Genomic DNA, 21,045 nt, shown 5'->3' on the forward strand with positions numbered 1-21,045 from the left:
CATTTCAACAGCACCATAAAGATGAGCTCTTAATTTGCCAGGTAAAAGGGTACGTTGACAAGTATACAACAAATACAAGAACAAATTGTACAGCCATAGGAAAGTGATATTATTTAAAGAATAAACCAAAAGGAACTGGAATACAAGCTAAAGCTTCAGATTAGTTAAAAAAGCTTCTTGGCAAACCACTTATTTTGAGAATCACTGATTAGATTGTAAATATACCAAGGGTCTAATGTTGGTTTAGCTGAATAATCAAATGAAGGACCTGTGGTAACATGAATAACAATGCATACTATACGAAGTGTGCGTGTACTCTGATATTCAGTAACTGTTATGCTAATAAATAATTGTAAGGACACAAATATATCCTTTTAAGAAATGTTCTAGAAGTGATGTCATCCCCATTTTACCCTCTTAAAGTAAGGTTTCAAACTGTGAGCTTTTCATTTGCCTGTCTGTCTTCACAGGAGAATTTATTCCCTCTACCCTCATCTGATTAGCAGGAATGGGAGTCTCCATGCTGCAGGCACTAACACAAGTTTGAGGAGCCAGTATGTAGACACCAATGAACACTTTATTAAATTACACAGTCTTCTAAGCAGGCACAGTCTCTCAGTGCTCCAATTCTTCATGCTTTAGTGAACTGACTCTGCTCTCTGAAACTGTAAGGTTTCAGCCTGAGCTGCAGATATAAACTCCTGATTGGATTATGGTTCGTTTTTAGATGTTTGGCATGCTTCTGTGCTTATTCTATTTCTCTGATGTGGTTGATAGATGACTAGCAGGGAGAAAGCACTAGAAAGTACAGACCTGGAGCCTGAAAATTCCATCTGCCCTGAAGGAAAAGAATGTCTTGTTCATAAATGCTCAGTGTCATTCACTAGAATTCATGCTTCTGGCCAGGAAATCACCTGCAGGACAGGGTGAATGTTAAGCCTCCAGCACTGCAAGTCTTGCTGTACCTCTCAATCTAAGTTCCTGACAACATCCCCAATAGAATTTTATTATCTTTCCGTTCCCAGAAAAGTCAAAGAATATCAAAGATGGACTGGAACAGAATAAGGAAAAAGTAAATGTATTGTTACCAAGATAATGTGCACTTATTTCTCTGGTACATGTTTCTAAATTATAGCATTACGGTGATCCCAATAGATCCACTTGCCCGGATATTTCACTGTAATTATTTGCATACTTCCTTTATTGAAATCTCATGTACTATACATGTATCCCATAGAGGTTGAAAATTTGGCAAACCAATTGTGCTGTCTTGGGGATGCACAAATTATACCTACTTCGCTAATATTTTTTCTTCTAATCTAAATCCAAAGTTCTCTCAAGTGAAATTCAACTGGTAAAACACAAATGAATTCATAATCATTCAACAGCTGTTGCACATAGACTCATAGAATCGTAGGAATGGGAGGGACCTGGAGTCCCCTTCTAGTCCAGACACACTATATTGGTGACCTACATGTAGTGTGTGTGTCTGTGCATTTTTATGTGTGTTTGAAGTATCACTGAGTGCTCTGTAGTCAACTTAAAGGTATAACCTCCTAATATAAACTCAAAGTTTTTATCTTCCCCCTAGTTTATCCACAGAAAAACTCAATATTCCTGACTTTTTGCATGCCACCTCTTTTCAGAGTAGAGTTTTTGTTTGTTTGTTTTCTGAGATGTTTGCTAAAAATCAGAAATGCCATTTTAATGTTATGGTATTTTTGAATATTTGCCTATTCTTTTTAAAACATGTATTATTTTTGGAGTCTTCCTTTTTCCATGGTGAATTGGCCTACAGACTCCACGTTTTTTTTTTTTTTTGGTTGACATTGAAGAGAAAGTACTTTATTTGTGGATGGGGTGAAGCAAAATATAAACAAAGCAATTTCCTGCCTTCAGGTTTCAGGCTGAAGCAGCTGCTAGACTGAATCCGAGGAGAAAAGGAATAGATTAAAGTAGGTTAGGTGGGTGGATGTGGGAGATAAATACGGTAGAAAAATAGTTTAGGAGGAGGTACATGGGGACATACCATGGAGAAGCAGGATGGCGCTAAAATCCCCTGTGTCAAAATGAGAGGAGACAGGAGGACACTGGTGGGAAATCATGTTTTCAAGATCGTATAGTCGGGCGAACTTTAAATGAGTCGGGAGATAGAGAACAGAAGGTGGGTGTGGAAGGAGGAATAACTTGTTAGCAAAGAACTTCAGAAGGTACAGTTAGTGCGCATAGAAGGGGTGGAATGTATTGAGATGCTATAGAGGAATCATGTAAGGTTGAGAGGGAATGGCACAAAAGGTACAGAGTACAGAGGTGCACATAAAGGGACAGGCTTTATGGAAATGGTGGTAGGAGATGGGGAACAAGGTATGGTCTGGAGTGTTTTAGGGATTCAGGGTGGGTCATACAGAGGGGGTGAAAGGGACTGGATGATTATAAAATCTCAATTCCTTTAATCACCTACCAATTTGTGTGTGTGGTTTGGTTATGAGTGTAACATATTTTTTGCAAATTTGAGAAGAAAGAGTTACAGCTGTGTGTGTATGTGGGGGGTGATAGTGAGTATTGATGGGTTATGCTAGTCAAGGACACACTAGATACCTTATTGTCATTTTTAAGACATAATGTGTTTGGGTTTTTCTAAAGGTGTGAAATTTTAGAATGTTTTGTTGTATAAAACACAAACATACTTATTCTTAACTATGAATCACTGCTAAAAAAATAGTAGGATTTCAGTACAGTTCCACCTAACACTCAACAACAATATTACACTTTCTTGACAAAGGTAATAATACTGCTCGGCATTTTTTTCTCCTTAGAATTTTTTTTCTCTGTTCTATTTTTCAGCTTCTTTCCCCTAACTGGGACATGGATAAAATAATGTTTGGCCTTGAAAGGAACATTCATATTGTATCATGAAGCTTTGAAATAGGGGGAAATGAGTTCACCATCCCTAATTGGAAGCAGTTTTTCTGAACCGTTCAGTTTGACTGTGTCCAGTTTAGCAGCTAAACATGCAGACTTTAGTCACCTTTATCCACTTAGGAACGTGAACTGAAGATGATTCAGAGATATAGATGTCTCTTTTACAAATACATATTATAAACTAACAATTATGAATGTGTCCAGTGCCGTGTACAATGTAGAGCCGGTAAGCTTCAGGTAGCAAAATGACCATCTTATTGTCACTTTATCAATTAATCCATTGATTCAAATCTAGGCAGTCAATTTGTGAACATGTTTGGGGGCATCTTCACAATTACATGCATCAAAGTAAAATGACCTTTAATGCATAATAAGGTGAATGATAAAATTAAAATCCTCTAAGAATTGGTCATTTGAGACAACTTTATTTTTATTTTTCAATTATGGAAACTGAAGCTGTGTTGAAAGGACATCTTTCTTTCTTTTTTTTTTTAATGAGGACAAAGTTATACTCTGAGTATTTATTTAGTTGTGTTTTGGAAAAGCCACTTGTATGTGCTCAGAATCTGTTACACAAGCTGCCACTCACCATGCTGTGGTCTAGCATATCAGAAGATTTTTTCTTTTTCCAGTCTTCATTGTTTTGTTCTTTATATTAAAGATGTAGCAAAAGAGGTTGAAATCCCCCAAGTTCCTATGAATGTAGGATTTTCTGAGGCTGATGGAGAGATGAAGCAATTATATATCCAGTTACACTGCCCTGCCCACTCTGCTAAAGGCTAGCTGAGTAGACTCAAGAGTTTAGAATTCACTTACACCAATTAAATTAGTGGTGACTCCACTGAAGTCAGTGGAATTACACCAGAGGAAAACCGGTATGAGAGCAGAATCTGTTCCATCATAAGCCCTAACAGAATGGAAACTTTCTCATCATAGAAACTCCCACACAGTTTATCTTAATTCGTTATAAACATTCTCTGACCAGAAAAATACCTTCCTTTGGAATATTCACAATGTTGTGGTACAGGACTGTGGGACATTATTGAAGCTGTATGTGGATTATTGTTGCTCAATATCTTGTCAGTGTCATATGTCACTTCACTTTCAGGAAGCTAGAACACACCTCCAACTTAATTTTACTCTGATCTATTTGAATGCAAAAAGCCAACTTTCAAAAAATTCTGCATTAATCTCTGTACCTTCTTGTTTGGGTTGAAATGTTAAGCATGAGCAGTGACTTACTGTGCAAGAGGCTTCTCTTGTGGCATTTCAGACATATTGAAACCAGGGAGCAATGTTACTTCGTGATGGGCATCTCTTGAAAGATTCAAAGGTTCTTTATGATTTGGAAAAGCATTCAGAATCTGGACACTAACATAATCCAAACCTACTTGTGAATGCCTTGAAATCTGCAAATTGGACTGGAAATTTTGTGAGAAAAGTCCTGATCATGGGATTTCATGCTTCTGATCAGGCCTGAAATGATGCAAATAGCCTTTCACATTGTATTTTGGCACATCTGCTTCTAGTTCTGATTCAAACAGGAATGCAGAGGCACACTAGAGTGGTAAAATAATTTTAAAGTAGATTTCTGAAATGTTTCAAACTTAAAATTCAGTTCAAGTTTGCTCAAGATCAAATTTGGGGCAGAGAATCCAAATCAGTTCCCATTTTATATGAACTTTTTTGCCTCTCTTGCCGACATAGCGCCGTGCACACGAGCGCTTATGTTGGTATAATTTATGTCACTCAGGAAGGTGGTTTATTCACACTGCTGAACGACATAAGTTATATCAACATAGACTGTAATGTAGACATATTAGCGAGAATATATCAAGCTTGATTCTGCATTCTCACCAGAAAACAGAGGGGAGTAATTCTTTTGAAGTACTGTAAGTGAAGCTAAATTGGTGTCAATCAGAGCAGAATCAGGCACAGTCCATTTTCTCAGTGTATTTGGTTTAATTTGAAATAATGTTTTACAGGAATAAGGTTTCAGGTTTTAAAATTGTAAATAGCAGAATGTATGTTTTAATATTCAATAGTGTTTTAAGGGCATGGTCCTGGCCATAGAATGCTGGAAGAAGGGAGAGACCTTAGGGGAAAAGTTGGGTGAAATCATCAGTATTTCCATATGCATTCTGAATTAATGTTTTTGTGTGTGTGTGTGTGTGTGTGTGTGTGTGTGTGTTTTAACTTTTGAAATTCTGCTGAATTGCACATAACTTTTTGGAGACACTATTCCATCAGCATTTGGGTATGTTTCCCAGAAATTTCCAGTGGCACTAATAAAGTGAAAACAGTTAGAAGCTGGTAACGGTTTCAGGATTAGATCAGCTCTAATAAGGTAATGAAGAATCTCAGCTGACTTGCAGTATTTAGTACCGAGCTGGGGATGCCTCATTGTCATTTGTATCTTCTCATCTAACTCTAAACCAAAAATACCATTTCCCCCCAGTGCCCTTTATCTAGTGACATTGCCACTACTAGTTGCAATATATTAGGCAGAAGGGTTTTGTCGTTGTTTTTTAAGGTACATTTTATTTCATTCAAGTAGGTGACCATCAAACTTAATATTACACTTAAAACAGCAGGATGAACTCAAAGAGAAGTCTAAGGGGGAGAACCCTACTGTATACATCCATTAAGCAGCCTAGCCTGCCAAGTTCATGTACATTAGCTAGTTTTGTAACTTTAACAAATTCCATCAGAGCTTTCATTCCACTGACCTAATTTAACAAGAAGGAAATTCAATAACAATCCCTAACACTGAAGCATTATTTCCCAGGAGGAATTTAACAACACTTCTACATGAAATAGTGATGTGTGAACAGTGGAATATACATACCTATGGGGGGAAAAAGCAAGAGAAAGAAGATACTGTATCTGCTTTACACAAGTAATCCAATAACTTTCCATGTTTGGGGAAAATAGTAATAGGTTTAAGGGCCAAGTTCATTGCTTAGATGTACATATGCAACTCCCTCTGACTTCAAGAAACATCAGCTAAGAACAAGATTTAGTCTCTCTCTCTCTCTCAATAAAAAAATATAGGTATGGGTATATGGACAACACAGAATTGTGGTAGTGCTATTCAGCAACAAGTAAACACAAGGTACCTACCCCATGTAATACACTTATGATTGAGCCTGATCCTTCCCACCTTTGCTCACATAAATACTCCTTTCTCATACAAAGTAAGGATGTGTTGGTCTGGCAATATATCATTACAATGGAATAATCCTGCGTCCTGATCTTGCTTTCATTAAAGTCAAAAGCAAACTTTAATTTGTGCATCCTGGTAGAAGCAGACACATAACAGTAAAGCAATGTCTCACAGTAATACATTGTGCTGGGAGATGCTTATATTTTATGAATGACTTTAAAAATAAATATTATGTAAAACAATAAAATATTTGAAACTCACTAAGGTAAGAGACTCATCATCAGACTTTTGCAAAATGAAGAAAACGATTAGTACAGTGACTTTTTTTTAGAACCCAGAGCAGAGCACGAGGACAAGCAATGAGGTGCATTGTTTGACATTTATGATGACAAACACTTTTACATTCCTGCAAATTACCGTGAACATGTTTGTGGATGACACCCTTCAAGTCCTTCCTCACAGCACAAATACTTTGTGATGTTTGCCAGTCCCTCAGCTCCGAGTAAACCCAAACTCTCAAAGCAAAAGTTAGCTTCTGAATTCCATCTGGTCTTATGTTTCGAAACCATGTAAAATTACCAAATTTCACATGCTTTCCACCCCAAACCATGAACCAGCCTAGCCTCACTAGAAACTTCTTGGATTGGTGAATTTGAAGTAACCTGGTCAGTAACAAAACCCCAAGCCAAGGAAAAGATTATGAAAATTTTACACAGCTTTACTTGGAAGAATTTGAAATGCTTAGGGCTGTATTCATCCATGGTGTAAAGCCACTGAAGTCAATAGATTTCTGTCAGTGATCAATGTAGCCGAATGAATTGTTCTAAGGTATGCTAAACAATGTTATGTCCAAATCAGGGAAGTAAAGGAAAACCCATCAAGTTTCTGTATCATTTCAGGGATTTTTGTTGCATATGGAAGAATACTGTATATGTATATACTGAGGAGCTGCAAGCATTGGCTCTATATACTCCCTTTGCAGATTTAAGAGAAAAAAATCAATAAGAAAATGTAGAGAAAATATATCCAATTGAGAAGAAAAAGCCATAGGAACATTCATAAACTCTTGCTGCCTAGCAACAGACACCATTTCCCCCTTAACAGGGGTCAGTGGGGTCTGCAAAAAAAAAAAAAAAAAAAGATGCTGAAATATGATGCCAACATTTCTCTCTCACAAATTAACCAGAAAGGAATTAACAAGTTCTACACTTCTGGGTGCAGACTGCATTATGTAGCCTATGCAAAGCTGTTCTTATTTCATTTAAGAGAAAATACTGTGAAAAGATTATTATTATTATTCCCCAGAAGTGCACTATTAGTGTTCAGAAATGTGCTAGCCCCTTTACCGAATAAGTAAAAGAAAAGATTGTTGAGGAATGTCAATCAAACAGCCCAATCTTGTTCCCACTGAATTAATGGTAAAGTCACGTCCTTTGTGTTCATACACAATCTAAGTGACTTCTGTTCAGACTTCTGCCAAATTTGGGTGCTAAAAATTAGACATGACACAATAAGTGAGGGTGGGAAACATAAATGTGGAGAATGAGAAGGGAAGGCAAGTGTTACAGTAATAATTGTATGTAGTTACTCATTTTAGTCATGTGTATATCTGAGTTCTGTTGGGCATGGTACTTAAGGTACTTATGGGAGTTACAGCTAAAATGAATATTTTTAGATTGGAGTTGAAGAAGGTGGTAATGGAGGCTTGGCAAAGAGGAACTGAAAGAATAGGGTGCACAAAGTGGGTTTACAAGTAATCCAATGTTTTAATCTTGTTAGCCAGTGGTCTGAAAGACTAATGCAAAGCAGTTTTAGAAACCACAGAAATGATGAAACATTAGTTCCCCACTGTTTTATATATTTATTTGCATATAGAGAGAGTTATCTTATTTATAGCTACTAATTTTTGTCTGCTATATTTATGCATATTAGAATAATCTGTAATAATAATTGTATATACTTAAAGTCCATAATGTACCATTATGATACATAATTATATATCTTTCATTTATACCTAATATATTTCAAAATAGCTTTGGTCAAGTTACAGTGGTGCTTTGGAATGAAATTAAAGATGAAATGTGATTCTAACAAAAACATTAAAGTGTTAATATTCTCTTTTTTTTTAATTGTATTTTACATGATTTGCCTGCTGAAACAAATCTAAATGAGCCATGCAGACATTTGCTCTTAAGCGTTTGGTATTTTCCAAATTGGAATCTTTTAAAGTGGAAATCAGCTAATGGTGTCAACAGTTGTGAAAAGTGATATGCTAAGAAGGAGCATAGGCACAAGATTGGAAACAAGTTTATTTCTGTTTGATGTCAACCTAAGATATTGATGGAATCTGCCTATTGTTTCACCGTGGTGCTAAATGCTTCCTTATTGTGTCAGGAAAAAAACATAAAATGCTACACAAACCTAAAAAAGCAAGTTTGGAAATGCATTTACTTTTTTTTCTCTCTGTAGTAATAGTTGAGTGTCAAATTTAAGTATATTGTAAGCCAAAAAATCCTGAGTTCACTATAACTTAACATCAAATCAGATCAGGTCTTAGTTATTTCAACATTTCCCCCCCTGCATTAAAGTTGTTTGCATGCTACCTCAGTTCATACTGTAAATACTACATACTAAGAACTTTTTATATTAAAAAGTTTGCTTCTTGTCATGTTGCATTTCTTCTGATGCATATGATGTTCCCTTTTGCCATTTAAAGTGCCTTGGGGAACTAGTGTTTCACCATTTCTGTGGTTTCTAAAATTGCTTTGCATTAGTCTTTTCAGGCCTCTGGATAACAAGATTAATAAAACACTGGATTACTTGTAAATCAAATCAGGTGGAAAACATTTGAAGTAAAGGCTGCAGCATTTAATATGTAAGTGCTATTAGTATTAAATCCCCTAGTCTACATGAAAAAAAAAAATCCTCAAAGTTCTTAAACTGAAAAGTTAAGAAAAAAAGTTAATCAGCTCAATGCACTTTTGTTGTGTTTCTCATGTAATGTTTTGAAAGCAGCTACCTACTACATTTGCAACCCTCCCACTTGGTGAAAGTTGACAGAAAACGTTTATAGTCACCGCATCAGCCATCAGTTAGGTGCACGTGGGAAATAACCAGTTGCTTTAGGCTTTACAGCTGTACTGTGAAGTACGATATGAAGTCAGTCACAGGCAAATGGAATGTTTTCAATTTACATTGTGTCTTTTATGTTTACTTTGAGGATTTGGTGGAATATGTGTGGAAGGGAGATGAACTACTGGAAATCACCTGGCCGCACTGCCAACTAAAAAGACATCAAAAGGTAATCCAGGAAAACAACACTATTGACTCCAAAGCCATCTGGCTTGGAGGACAGACAGCAGTGGAGAACTATGATAATACAAAAAGTCTTACTGCTACTGCTGCTCTGGATGTGTCTGCCACATTCCTGCTATGCAGAAATGCTATTCAGAAGGACAACTGACCACCAACCGAAAGGCTTTGTGGCACGTGTATCAGGGAGTGATGGAAAAGCACTTCACCGCCAGAAACGGGGCTGGATGTGGAACCAATTCTTCTTGCTGGAGGAGTATACAGGCTCTGATTATCAATATGTAGGCAAGGTAGGTCTGTATTAAGGTTTGATATTTCTCCATTACATCCTTATATATTTGTCCTACTACTGGTCTCAAGTTATTACAGTGACTTATTCTCCTAGCTGAATGGTTGGTTTTCCAAGCAACACTATACAAGTTGTTTATCTGCTCTATTGGAGATCTCTAAAAGTAATAATGCAAATAATTGCTTAAAACTATTTAGAAACATACAAATGTTTGAAACAAGCTAAAGTGTATTTCACAAGTAATTGTGTGATCTTCACAGCATTCCTACCACCACCAGCTACCTACTCTTCTCTCCTATTTCTGAATCTAGTATTTTAAAATTATTTCTAAAATTCTGTTTCATATTTTTTTCTCTGACTCTTTTCAGTTTCATGCAAATGCATGTGGACTCCTATCCTCTGTCTTTAGTCTTGGCACACAATCCTTTCAAACACAAAATGGCCTCCCTTCTCCAGTGTTCCTTATGTGTTAATAAACTGCAGAGGATGAATATCATTAACAAATGTGATGGAAAATAAATATGAGGAATGAAATTGTGAATTTAATGCTATTGACACCAAGAAAAGAATTCTGTACTCCCAGATTGAAGGATAAATTAATAGGCCACTTTCAGTATTGATTTCACTTTATGTAGTCCAATTTTTATTTATTTTTTAATTCAGGATAGTCGTACTGAGTCTGTCAGTGCAGAACTTGGCCCAGTATTGCAGAGCCCCATGGTGAGGGAATAGATGGAATAACTATAAGTGAAGAATGGTAGCAGTTCTAGAAATGAAAAATGTTCAAATAAGTAATTTTATTATAGGCAGCTACTAAAAGTAAAACAGAACTTGCTCAACCAAAATCTTACTGCCTTTACGCCTTTCATCCAAAGCAGATGCTAATGAATCCTTATATAAAAGCAAATTACTTGCCCAAAGTCAGAGTAATCAGAATAGTGCAGAGGCCATGCATGGGGCAGGTGCAAAAATGCATTGACTAAATTCTTTATTTCTTAACCCTCGTCTGAATGAACTCCCATGGTTAATCAAAGACACAACCAAGATAGTCCTATATTCTGTTGACTCTTTGGATTTTTGGGAGTCAGGCACTATAGCTCCCTTCTGAGCTACTGGTTTCTCACATTTCTCTTCCTAGCTATTGCTTTCTTAGCTTACATGAAGTCGGAATTTGGTCCATTAAAACGGAGGGTCTCTCCTTCCTTTGACTGTACCACTAATCAGTAACTATTGTTTGAGAAAGCACCAGCTGAGGCCTTACATTTTTGCTTTTGTTAAACAACAGATTCATTGAAAAGCAACCAAAATTTAGATTTGTGTGACAGTGGATGCCTGTTCTGAAAAGATTTAATTATACCACATTACCCTGGGTAATATCCACATCATGTTTTGTTGCCTTGATCAGATTAAGGTTCATGACTCAAATAACCTCATGTAATACAATATAACATGCTGGATTATATAGGTTTTTTAAATTCAAATAAGCCAATTCTCTCTCTCTTTCTGTCTCTCAATATAAAATGGGCTTTTGTGCTGCAGAATCATGACAAATTGAGCATTGTACAGCCATACACAAGCTTTGACAACACAGACTCAGTTAGAACCATAGAATCAGAGAATATTAGGGTTGGAAGAGACCTCAGGAGGTCATCTAGTCCAATCCCTGCTCAAAGCAAGACTAACACCAACTAAATCATCTCAGCCAGGGCTGTCAAGCCGGGCCTTAAAAACCTCTAAGGATGGAGATTCCACCACCGTCCTAAGTAACCCATTCCAGTGCTTCATCACTCTTCCTAGTGAAGTAATGTTTCCTAATATCCAACCTAGACCTCCCCCACTGTAATTTGAGACTATTGCTTCTTGTTCTGTCATCTGCCACTACTGAGAACAGCCTAGCTCCATCCTCTTTGGAAACCCCCTTCAGGTAGTTGAAGGCTGCTATCTAATCCCCCCTCACTCTTCTTTTCTGCAGACTAAATAACCACAGTTCCCTCAGCCTCTCCTCGTAAGTCATGTGCCCCAGCCCCCTAATCATTTTTGTTGCCTTCTGCTGGACTCTCTCCAATTTGTCCACATTCCTTCTGTAATGGGGGGACCAAAACTGGGTGCAATACTTCAGGTGTGGCATCACCTGTGCCAAATAGAGAGGAATAATCATTTCCCTTGATCTGCTGGCAATGCTCCTACCAATACAGCCCAATATGCCGTTAACCTTCTTGGCAACAAGAGCCTACTGCTGACTCATATCCAGCTTCTCGTCCACTGTAATACTCAGGTCCTTTTCTGCAGAACTGCCGCCTAGCCAGCTGGTCCCCAGTCTGTAGCGGTGCATGGGATTCTTCCTTCGTAAGTGCAGGACTCTGCACTTGTCCTTGTTGAACCTCATCGGATTTCTTTTGGCCCAATCTTCCAATTTGTCTACGTCACTCTGGGCCCTATCCCTACCTTCCAGCATATCTACCTCTCCCCCAGCTTACTGTCATCTGCAAACTTGCTGAGGGTGTAATTCATCCCATCATTCAGATAATTAATAAAGATGTTGATCAAAACCAGCCCCAGGACCGACCCCTGGGGCATTCCGCTTGATACCGGCTGCCAACTAGACATCGAGCCATTGATCACTACCTGTGGAGCCCGACAATCTAGCCAGCTTTTTATCTACCTTATAGTCCATTCATCCAATCCATACTTTTTTAACTTGCTGGCAAGAATACTGTGGGAGACCGTATCAAAAGCTTTGCTAAAGTCAAGATATATACATCCACCGCTTTCCCCATATCCACAGAGCCAGTTATCTCATCACAGAAGGGAATCAGGTTGGTCAGTTATTTTCGTTGACATGATAATACATGTGCAAAACTCAAGAGATTTAAAGCACAGTCCTGCACTGGGGTCAGCTGTGCCTGTATGGAGTCCTATTGATGTCACTGGCGATCTGCCCAGGTGCAGGTACCAATGAAAAACTGGGGCCTTACTTTGGGCTCAGAGCCCCCAGAGTTTCATTTTGAGCCTCAGTCTCATGGAACCCAACACACACAACAAATTTCAGCTGATTTTAGTCAAAAACCAGCATCTTATGGAACAATCCTATGAAATTCATAGATTCATAGATTCTAGGACTGGAAGGGACCTCGAGAGGTCATCGAGTCCAGTCCCCTGCCTGCATGGCAGGACCAAATACTGTCTAGACCATCCCTGATAGACATTTATCTAACCTACTCTTAAATATCTCCAGAGATAGAGATTCCACAACCTCCCTAGGCAATTTATTCCAGTGTTTAACCACACTGACAGTTAGGAACTTTTTCCTAATGTCCAACCTAGACCTCCCTTGCTGCAGTTTAAGCCCATTGCTTCTTGTTCTATCCTTAGAGGCTAAGGTGAACAAGTTTTCTCCCTCCTCCTTATGACACCCTTTTAGATACCTGAAAACTGCTATCATGTCCCCTCTCAGTCTTCTCTTTTCCAAACTAAACAAACCCAATTCCTTCAGCCTTCCTTCATAGGTCATGTTCTCAAGACCTTTAATCATTCTTCTTGCTCTTCTCTGGACCCTTTCCAATTTCTCCACATCTATCTTGAAATGCGGTGCCCAGAACTGGACACAATACTCCAGTTGAGGCCTAACCAGAGCAGAGTAGAGCGGAAGAATGACTTCTCGTGTCTTGCTCACCACACACCTGTTAATACATCCCAGAATCATGTTTGCTTTTTTTGCAACAGCATCACACTGTTGACTCATATTTAGCTTGTGGTCCACCCCTAGATCCCTTTCTGCCGTACTCCTTCCTAGACAGTCTCTTCCCATTCTGTATGTGTGAAATTGATTTTTTCTTCCTAAGTGGAGCACTTTGCATTTGTCTTTGTTAAACTTCATCCTGTTTAACTCAGAACATTTCTCCAATTTGTCCAGAACATTTTGAATTATGACCCTGTCCTCCAAAGCAGTTGCAATCCCTCCCAGTTTGGTATCATCCGCAAACTTAATAAGCGTACTTTCTATGCCAATATCTAAGTCATTAATGAAGATATTGAACAGAGCCGGTCCCAAAACAGACCCCTGCGGAACCCCACTCGTTATGCCTTTCCAGCAGGATTGGGAACCATTAATAACAACTCTTTGAGTACGGTTATCCAGCCAGTTATGCACCCAACTTATAGTAGCCCCATCTAAATTGTATTTGCCTAGTTTATCGATAAGAATATCATGCGAGTCCGTATCAAATGCCTTACTAAAGTCTAGGTATACCACATCCACAGCTTCTCCCTTATCCACAAGACTGGTTATCCTATCGAAGAAAGCTATCAGATTGGTTTGACATGATTTGTTCTTTACAAATCCATGCTGGCTGTTCCCTATCACCTTACCACCTTCCAAGTGTTTGCAGATGATTTCCTTAATTACTTGCTCCATTATCTTCCCTGGCACAGAAGTTAAACTAACTGGTCTGTAGTTTCCTGGGTTGTTTTTATTTCCCTTTTTATAGATGAGCACTATATTTGCCCTTTTCCAGTCTTAGAATCTCTCCCGTCTCCCATGATTTTCCAAAGATAATAGCTAGAGGCTCAGATACCTCCTCTATTAGCTCCTTGAGTATTCTAGGATGCATTTCATCAGGCCCTTGTGACTTGCAGGCATCTAACTTTTCTAAGTGCTTTTTAACTTGTTCTTTTTTTATTTTACCTTCCCATTAGCATTCACTATGTTAGGCATTCCTTCAGACTTCTCGGTGAAGACCGAAACAAAGAAGTCATTAAGCATCTCTGCCATTTCCAAGTTTCCTGTTACTGTTTCTCCCTCTTCACTAAGCAGTGGGCCTGCCCTGTCTTTGGTCTTCCTCTTGCTTCTAATGTATTGATAAAAAGTCTTCTTGTTTCCCCTTATTCCTGTAGCTAGGTGGAGCTCATTTTGTGCCTTTGCCTTTCCAATCTTGCCCCTGCATTCCTGTGTTGTTTGCCTATATTCATCCTTTGTAATCTGTCCTAGTTTCCATTTTTTATATGACTCCTTTTTATTTTTTAGATCATGCAAGATCTCGTGGTTAAGCCAAGGTGGTCTTTTGCCACATTTTCTATCTTTCCTAACCAGCGAAATAGCTTGCTTTTGGGCCCTTACTAGTGTCCCTTTGAAAAATTGAAGAACAGGAGTACTTGTGGCACCTTAGAGACTAACAAATTTATTAGAGCATAAGCTTTCGTGGACTACAGCCCACTTCTTCGGATGCATATAGAATGGAACATATAATGAGGAGATATATATACACACACACAGAGAGCATAAACAGGTGGGAGTTGTCTTACCAACTCTGAGAGGCCAATTAATTAAGAGAAAAAAAACTTTTGAAGTGATAATCAAGCTAGCCGACACTTCTTATCACACTGTCTGTACTCGGCTAGCTTGATTATCACTTCAAAAGTTTTTTTTCTCTTAATTAATTGGCCTCTCAGAGTTGGTAAGACAACTCCCACCTGTTTATGCTCTCTGTGTGTGTGTATATATATCTCTTCATTATATGTTCCATTCTATATGCATCCGAAGAAGTGGGCTGTAGTCCACGAAAGCTTATGCTCTAATAAATTTGTTAGTCTCTAAGGTGCCACAAGTACTCCTGTTCTTCTTTTTGCGGATACAGACTAACACGGCTGTTACTCTGAAATTTGAAAAATTGCCAACTCTCCTCAGTTGTTTTACCCTTCAGTCTTGATTCCCATGGGACCTTACCTATCAGCTCTCTGAGCTTACCAAAATCCACCTTCTTGAAATCCATTGTCTCTATTTTGCTGTTCTCCCTTCTGCCCTTCCTTAGAATTTCAAACTCTATGATTTCATGATCACTTTCACCCAAGCTGCCTTCTACTTTCAAATTCTCAACGAGTTCCTCCCTATTTGTTAAAATCAAGTCTAGAACAGCTTCCCCCCAGTAGCTTTTTCAACCTTCTGAAATAAAAAATTGTCTGCAATGCAGTCCAAGAATTTGTTTGATAGTCTGTGCCCCGCTGTGTTATTTTCCCAACATATATCCAGATAGTTGAAGTCCCCCATCACCACCAAATCTTGGGCTTTGGATGATTTTGTTAGTTGTTTAAAAAAAGCCTCATCCACCTCTTCCACCTGGTTAGGTGGCCTGTAGTAGACTCCTAGCATGACATCTCCCTTGTTTTTTACCCCTTTTAGCCTAACCCAGAGACTCTCAACACTTCCGTCTCCTATGTCCATCTCTACCGCCTATGTTCGTCTCTACCTCAGTCCAAGTGTGTACATTTTTAATATATAAGGCAACACCTCCTCCCTTTTTCCCCTGTCTATCTTTCCTGAGAAAGCTGTACCCATCCACACCAACATTCCAATCATGTGTATTATCCCATGTAAAGGGGAGAAACCAATAGGGTTCTATGAGAGTTATTCTTGCAGACTAATATAATTTAATAGAGAGTGAGAATCCTTTCCATAGATTCTCCCAGCCATTGTATGAAATTATATAGCAGGTATATATTTTCCTATTAAATTCTGTAGGACTGTTTTATAAGAGCTTGTACATTGCGTGCTTACATTAGAAACCGTAAATAGGCTCAGGTTCCTTAAATTCATTATTTTTTTTATTTTTATCTTTTGCAATCCTGGCCTTAGTTTTGTGTTGCTATTAGGGCTGTTGATTAATCGCAGTTAACACACACAATTAACAAAAAAAAATAATTGTGATTAATCGCACTATTAAACAATAGAATACCAGTTGAAATTTATTAAACATTTTGGATGTTTTTCTACATTTTCAAATATATTGATTTCTATTACAACACAGAATACAAAGTGTACAGTGCTCACTTTATATTATTATTTTTATTACAAATATTTGCACCATAAACATGATAAAAAAATAGTATTTTTCAATTCACCTCATACAAGTACTGTAGTGCAATCTCTTTATCGTGAAAATGTAACTTACAAATGTAGTTTTTTTTGTGATTTAAGTGCACTCAGAAACAAAACAATGTAAAAATGTAGAGCCTACAAGTCCACTCAGTCCTACTTCTTTTTCAGCCAATCACTGAGACGATCAAGTTTGTTTACATTTACGGGAGATACTGCTGCCTGCTTCTTATTTACAATATCGCCTGAAAGTGAGAACACACACTCGTATGGCACTTTTGTAGCCAGTGTTGCAAGTCTTTACAGGCCAGATATGCTAAATATTCATATGCCCATTCATGCTTTGGCCATCATTCCAGAGAACGTGCTTCCAGGCTGATGATGCTCATTAAAAAAATAATGCATTAATTAAATTTGTGACTGAACTCCTTGGGGGAAAATTGTATGTCTCCTGTTCTTTTTTACCCACATTCTGCCATATATTTCATGTTATAGCAGTCTTGGATCATGACCCAGCACATGTTTGTTTTAAGAACACTTTTACAACAGGTTTGACAAAACGCAAAGAAAGGTACCAATGTGAGATTTCTAAAAAAAGATATAGCACTCAACCTAAGGTTTAAGAATCTGAAGTGCCTTCCAAAATCTGAGAGGGACAAGGTGTAGAGCATGTTTTCAGAATTCTTGAAAGAACAACACTCAGATGCAGAAACAACAGAACCCAAACCACCAAAAAAGAAAATCAACCTTTTGCTGGTGGCATCTGACTCAGATGATGAAAATGAACATGCATCCGTCTGCTCTGCTTTGGATCATTATTGAGCAGAACATGTCATCAGCATGGACGCATGTCCTATGGAATGGTGGTTGAAGCATGAAGGGACATTTAAATCTTTAAAGCATCTGGCACATAAATATCTTGTGACACTGGCTACAACAGTGCCATGCGAACACCTGTTCTCACTTTCAGGTGGCATTATAAACAAGAAGCAGGCAGCATTATCTCCTGCAAATTGTAATCAAACTTATTTGTCATAGCGATTGGCTGAAATAGGACTGAGTGGACTTGTAGGCGCTAAAGTTTTACATTGTTTTATTTTTGAATGCAGTTATTTTTTTGTACATAATTCTACATGTGTAAGTTCAACTTTCATGATAAAGAGATTGCACTACAGTACTTGTATTAAATGAATTGAAAAATACAATTTATTTTATTTTTACTGTGCAAATATTTGTAATAAAAGTAAATATAAAGTGAGCACTGTACACTTTGTATTTTGTGTTGTAATTGAAATAAATATGTTTGAAAATGTAGAAAACATCCAAAAATAGTTAAATAAATGGCATTCTGTTATTATCAGTGTGATTAATCATCATTAATTTTTAATTGCTTAACAGCCCTAGTGTCAAGGTTCCTTCTCCACTCTGAACTTTAGGTTACAGATGTGGGGAACCTGCATGAGAAACTCTAAGCTCAATTAACAGCTTAGATCTGGTCTGGCTGCCACCACTCCCAAGCACTCATTCCCTTCCCTACGTAGCCTTGAGAGACTTCACCAATTTCCTGGTGAACACAGATCCAAACCCCTTGGATCTTAAAACAAGGAGAAATTAACCATCCCCCCTCCTTTCTCCCACCAACTCCTGGTGGATCCAGATCCAACCCCTTGGATCTAAAAACAAGGAAAAATCAATCAGGTTATTAAAAAGGCTTTTAATTAAACAAAAAAAAAGGTAAAAGAAAACCCTCTGGGAGAGATTAGCATACAGCTACTCTCACAGACAACAGATTCCAAACACAGAGGATGTTCCCCTGGGCAAAAACTTACACAAAAAAATACCCAATTTGACTATTCCTCTAATTGCACAAGACAGTTTACAAAGAAATAAACATAAACCTATTTATTTCCTTCACTAATACTCACTACTTAATAAGAGGCTGAATTCTGGAGCTTTCCCACTCCGGTCCAAAGTGAAAACTGACCCAGACAAAGGGAACTTCCCTCCTTCCTTTTGAACCATCTTGTCCTCCCATTGGTTCCTCTGGTCAGGTGTCGGCTAGGCTAGGTGAACTTCTTAACCCTTTACAGGTAAAAGAGGCATTAACCCTTAACTATCTGTTTATGACACCTTGTTGCTATATACAAGTTTTACACAACTCTAGTCCTTTGTATGCAGTTGCAGACTAGTCCAGCTATATTTGCATTTAAAATGCCTAATTTAGGAGTCAACTGTGCAGGGAACATGGGGTGGAAAAATGGGCCTTCCAGACAGAATTTGTGCTTTTAAATTATACAGTGTGTACGTTAAAACCCTTACGTACTATAGTGATGGACACTGATCAGATTGATATGGGGTGTAACATTTTCAAAAGTGATGTAGCAGCCTAAATAACGATATTTTGGAAAAATTTACACAGGTTCTAGTCTTGCAGCCCATACTTATGTGGTTCATTCAACTGAAGACAGTAGAACTATTCGTATAATTATAAATATTGCAAAACGGGGCTCATAATATCGAGAAATGTCAGTTCAAAATATTTACAACCGACATCTAATTTTTGCCAGGAAATAGACAGAAAAAATGAGTTGTAAATGGACCAAAGGATAATGAGGTAGTGCCACTCAAGGAAGGAAGCAGTGTGTTTCTTCCTCATTAACACCCAAAGAGTATGGTGCTGAGAGATGGTAAAATTCTCAGGACAGACAGTAGCTTATTCATAAGTGGAACTTGGTGTTAATAATTAAGATTTTCTGATTAACACCTTGTAGCTGGTAGCTAAGTAGGTTTATTCTAATTTTTTTTAGTTCTACTTTCTATTAAAATTCACTTACAAAGTACTTTATTTTGGAAAATAATGTGGGGAAGGAAATTCCTAGTAGTTTCTTTAAATATTTCTCTTTTAGTTCTCCCATGAAGCATCATAGTTGCATCTATGACTGAAGGATTGAAGTTCATCAAAAAAGAAGAGAAAATAATTATAATAGTCCTTTTTTCTTTAAAGGGTGGAGAATATACTGAATGCAAACTTACATTTTTTTTTTGAGGGAGGCAACACTTATTAAAATTTCCAGGAAATGTTAGTGGCAAGTAGGAGTTCAAGAATGACAGAAGCTTAAATGTGATCAAATTGCCTTTGTCAGCCACTATTTCCATTTATTATTTATTTCTCTGTCTTGATGTAGTTTCAATGCTGACCTTTAAAGACCATTATTTATTGCTTGTACTTACAGGAGCACCCAAAATGTGCTGGGTGCTATGCAGACATTTTTTTATATTTATTTCTGTTTATAATACATCTGTCAAAAGTGCCTACGCAACCTGAAGGCACTCTTGCCATGAATTAAAAACACAATTGCATAGCCAAGCCAGCAGCACGTCCTCATTCCAAACAGAACATAAATGATTGGTGATGAAAACAGTTCTGCACAATACCCCAGCTCACTCACAAATAGCACCCATCATCATATTCTTACCTCCCAAAAGGCTTGGGGAAATAAACAGGCCTGCAACATGCTCAAAGACCAAATGTTATGGACTATTGTAAATGAAACTGTGGAGTAAATTTAGAAGTTAAGAGCACCTCAAAGAGCATGCCTTGCTAGCAACTCTCTCTTTTCTACATGGAGGCATTTTCAGTTCTGGCACCCCCATTGACTACAACTGTGGCAGTATAGCATTGAGGGGGAGAAAGGGACAGGATCCTTGCTCTGAGGTGTTCACAATTGAAGACAACAAGTCACATATTGAGTTGTCAGAGAGGGATAAAATACAAACATTTTTTTAAACATCTACTCTCCCCCACCGCCCCCTACTTGGGCATTGTTAGTTGTCAGTTTTCTTCTGGGCAGAATGGTAGAAATGGATCTTGTGGAGGGATTTAAAGTGGAAGACAATAATGACCTTATGGGCTGGTTCAGGAAGAGTTTTCCATATATATGGAAAGTGACAAAGGTGGTTGTGAGGGGAGATTCAAACAGCTTATTGAGGCTGGCATTGCTGAAGGATCAGAACAGGGAGAGGTAAAATGATAAGAGACATGAGAAAATAAGTAGAGAGGGGCAGAATTGAGAAGAGGTTTGAAGGGCAGTTAAAGATAAGGTTGCAGTTTCATGTTTGGTATATTTACTTTGTGAGAAGGATAAATCCAATCTGCACATTCAGAACATCCCACCTGAAAAGCAGTGGAAATATATCAAAGTATATTTCTGAAAAGCCACCTTCTACAGCAGATGCATTCTATGGTGCTTTACTGAGCCGATCAGCCGATAAGAACAGAACAACAAGAAAAGCATCATTATTTAACCCCTGTTTCTAAAACAAAGACATAGAATAAACAGTTCAGATTTCTTTTTGAAGTCTTCACCTTTTTTAAAGTTAATATATTCATATCCGCCTTTCAAGGTTCACGGCTGAGGCTGGGAAGAAGAGGAATGAAGCCTTATTTCTTAAATAAATTTTACTCCTATTTATTATGGTAGTGCCTAA

The 21,045-nt window shown here is 37.9% G+C and overlaps 1 protein-coding gene across 1 annotated transcript in view; it reads left to right on the forward strand.

The window, feature by feature from the left end:
• The window catches only part of CDH10 (cadherin 10), a 162,369-nt gene that overhangs the window by 43,242 nt on the left and 98,082 nt on the right, over positions 1–21,045 (forward strand). The window contains 2 exon segments of the mRNA XM_054019361.1: positions 9,309–9,604; positions 9,607–9,690. Coding sequence (XP_053875336.1) covers positions 9,521–9,604; positions 9,607–9,690 — 168 coding nt within the window. The 5' untranslated portion in view covers positions 9,309–9,520.

This window comes from Malaclemys terrapin, chromosome 2, assembly GCF_027887155.1.
Source record: "Malaclemys terrapin pileata isolate rMalTer1 chromosome 2, rMalTer1.hap1, whole genome shotgun sequence".
NCBI lineage: Eukaryota > Metazoa > Chordata > Testudines > Emydidae > Malaclemys > Malaclemys terrapin.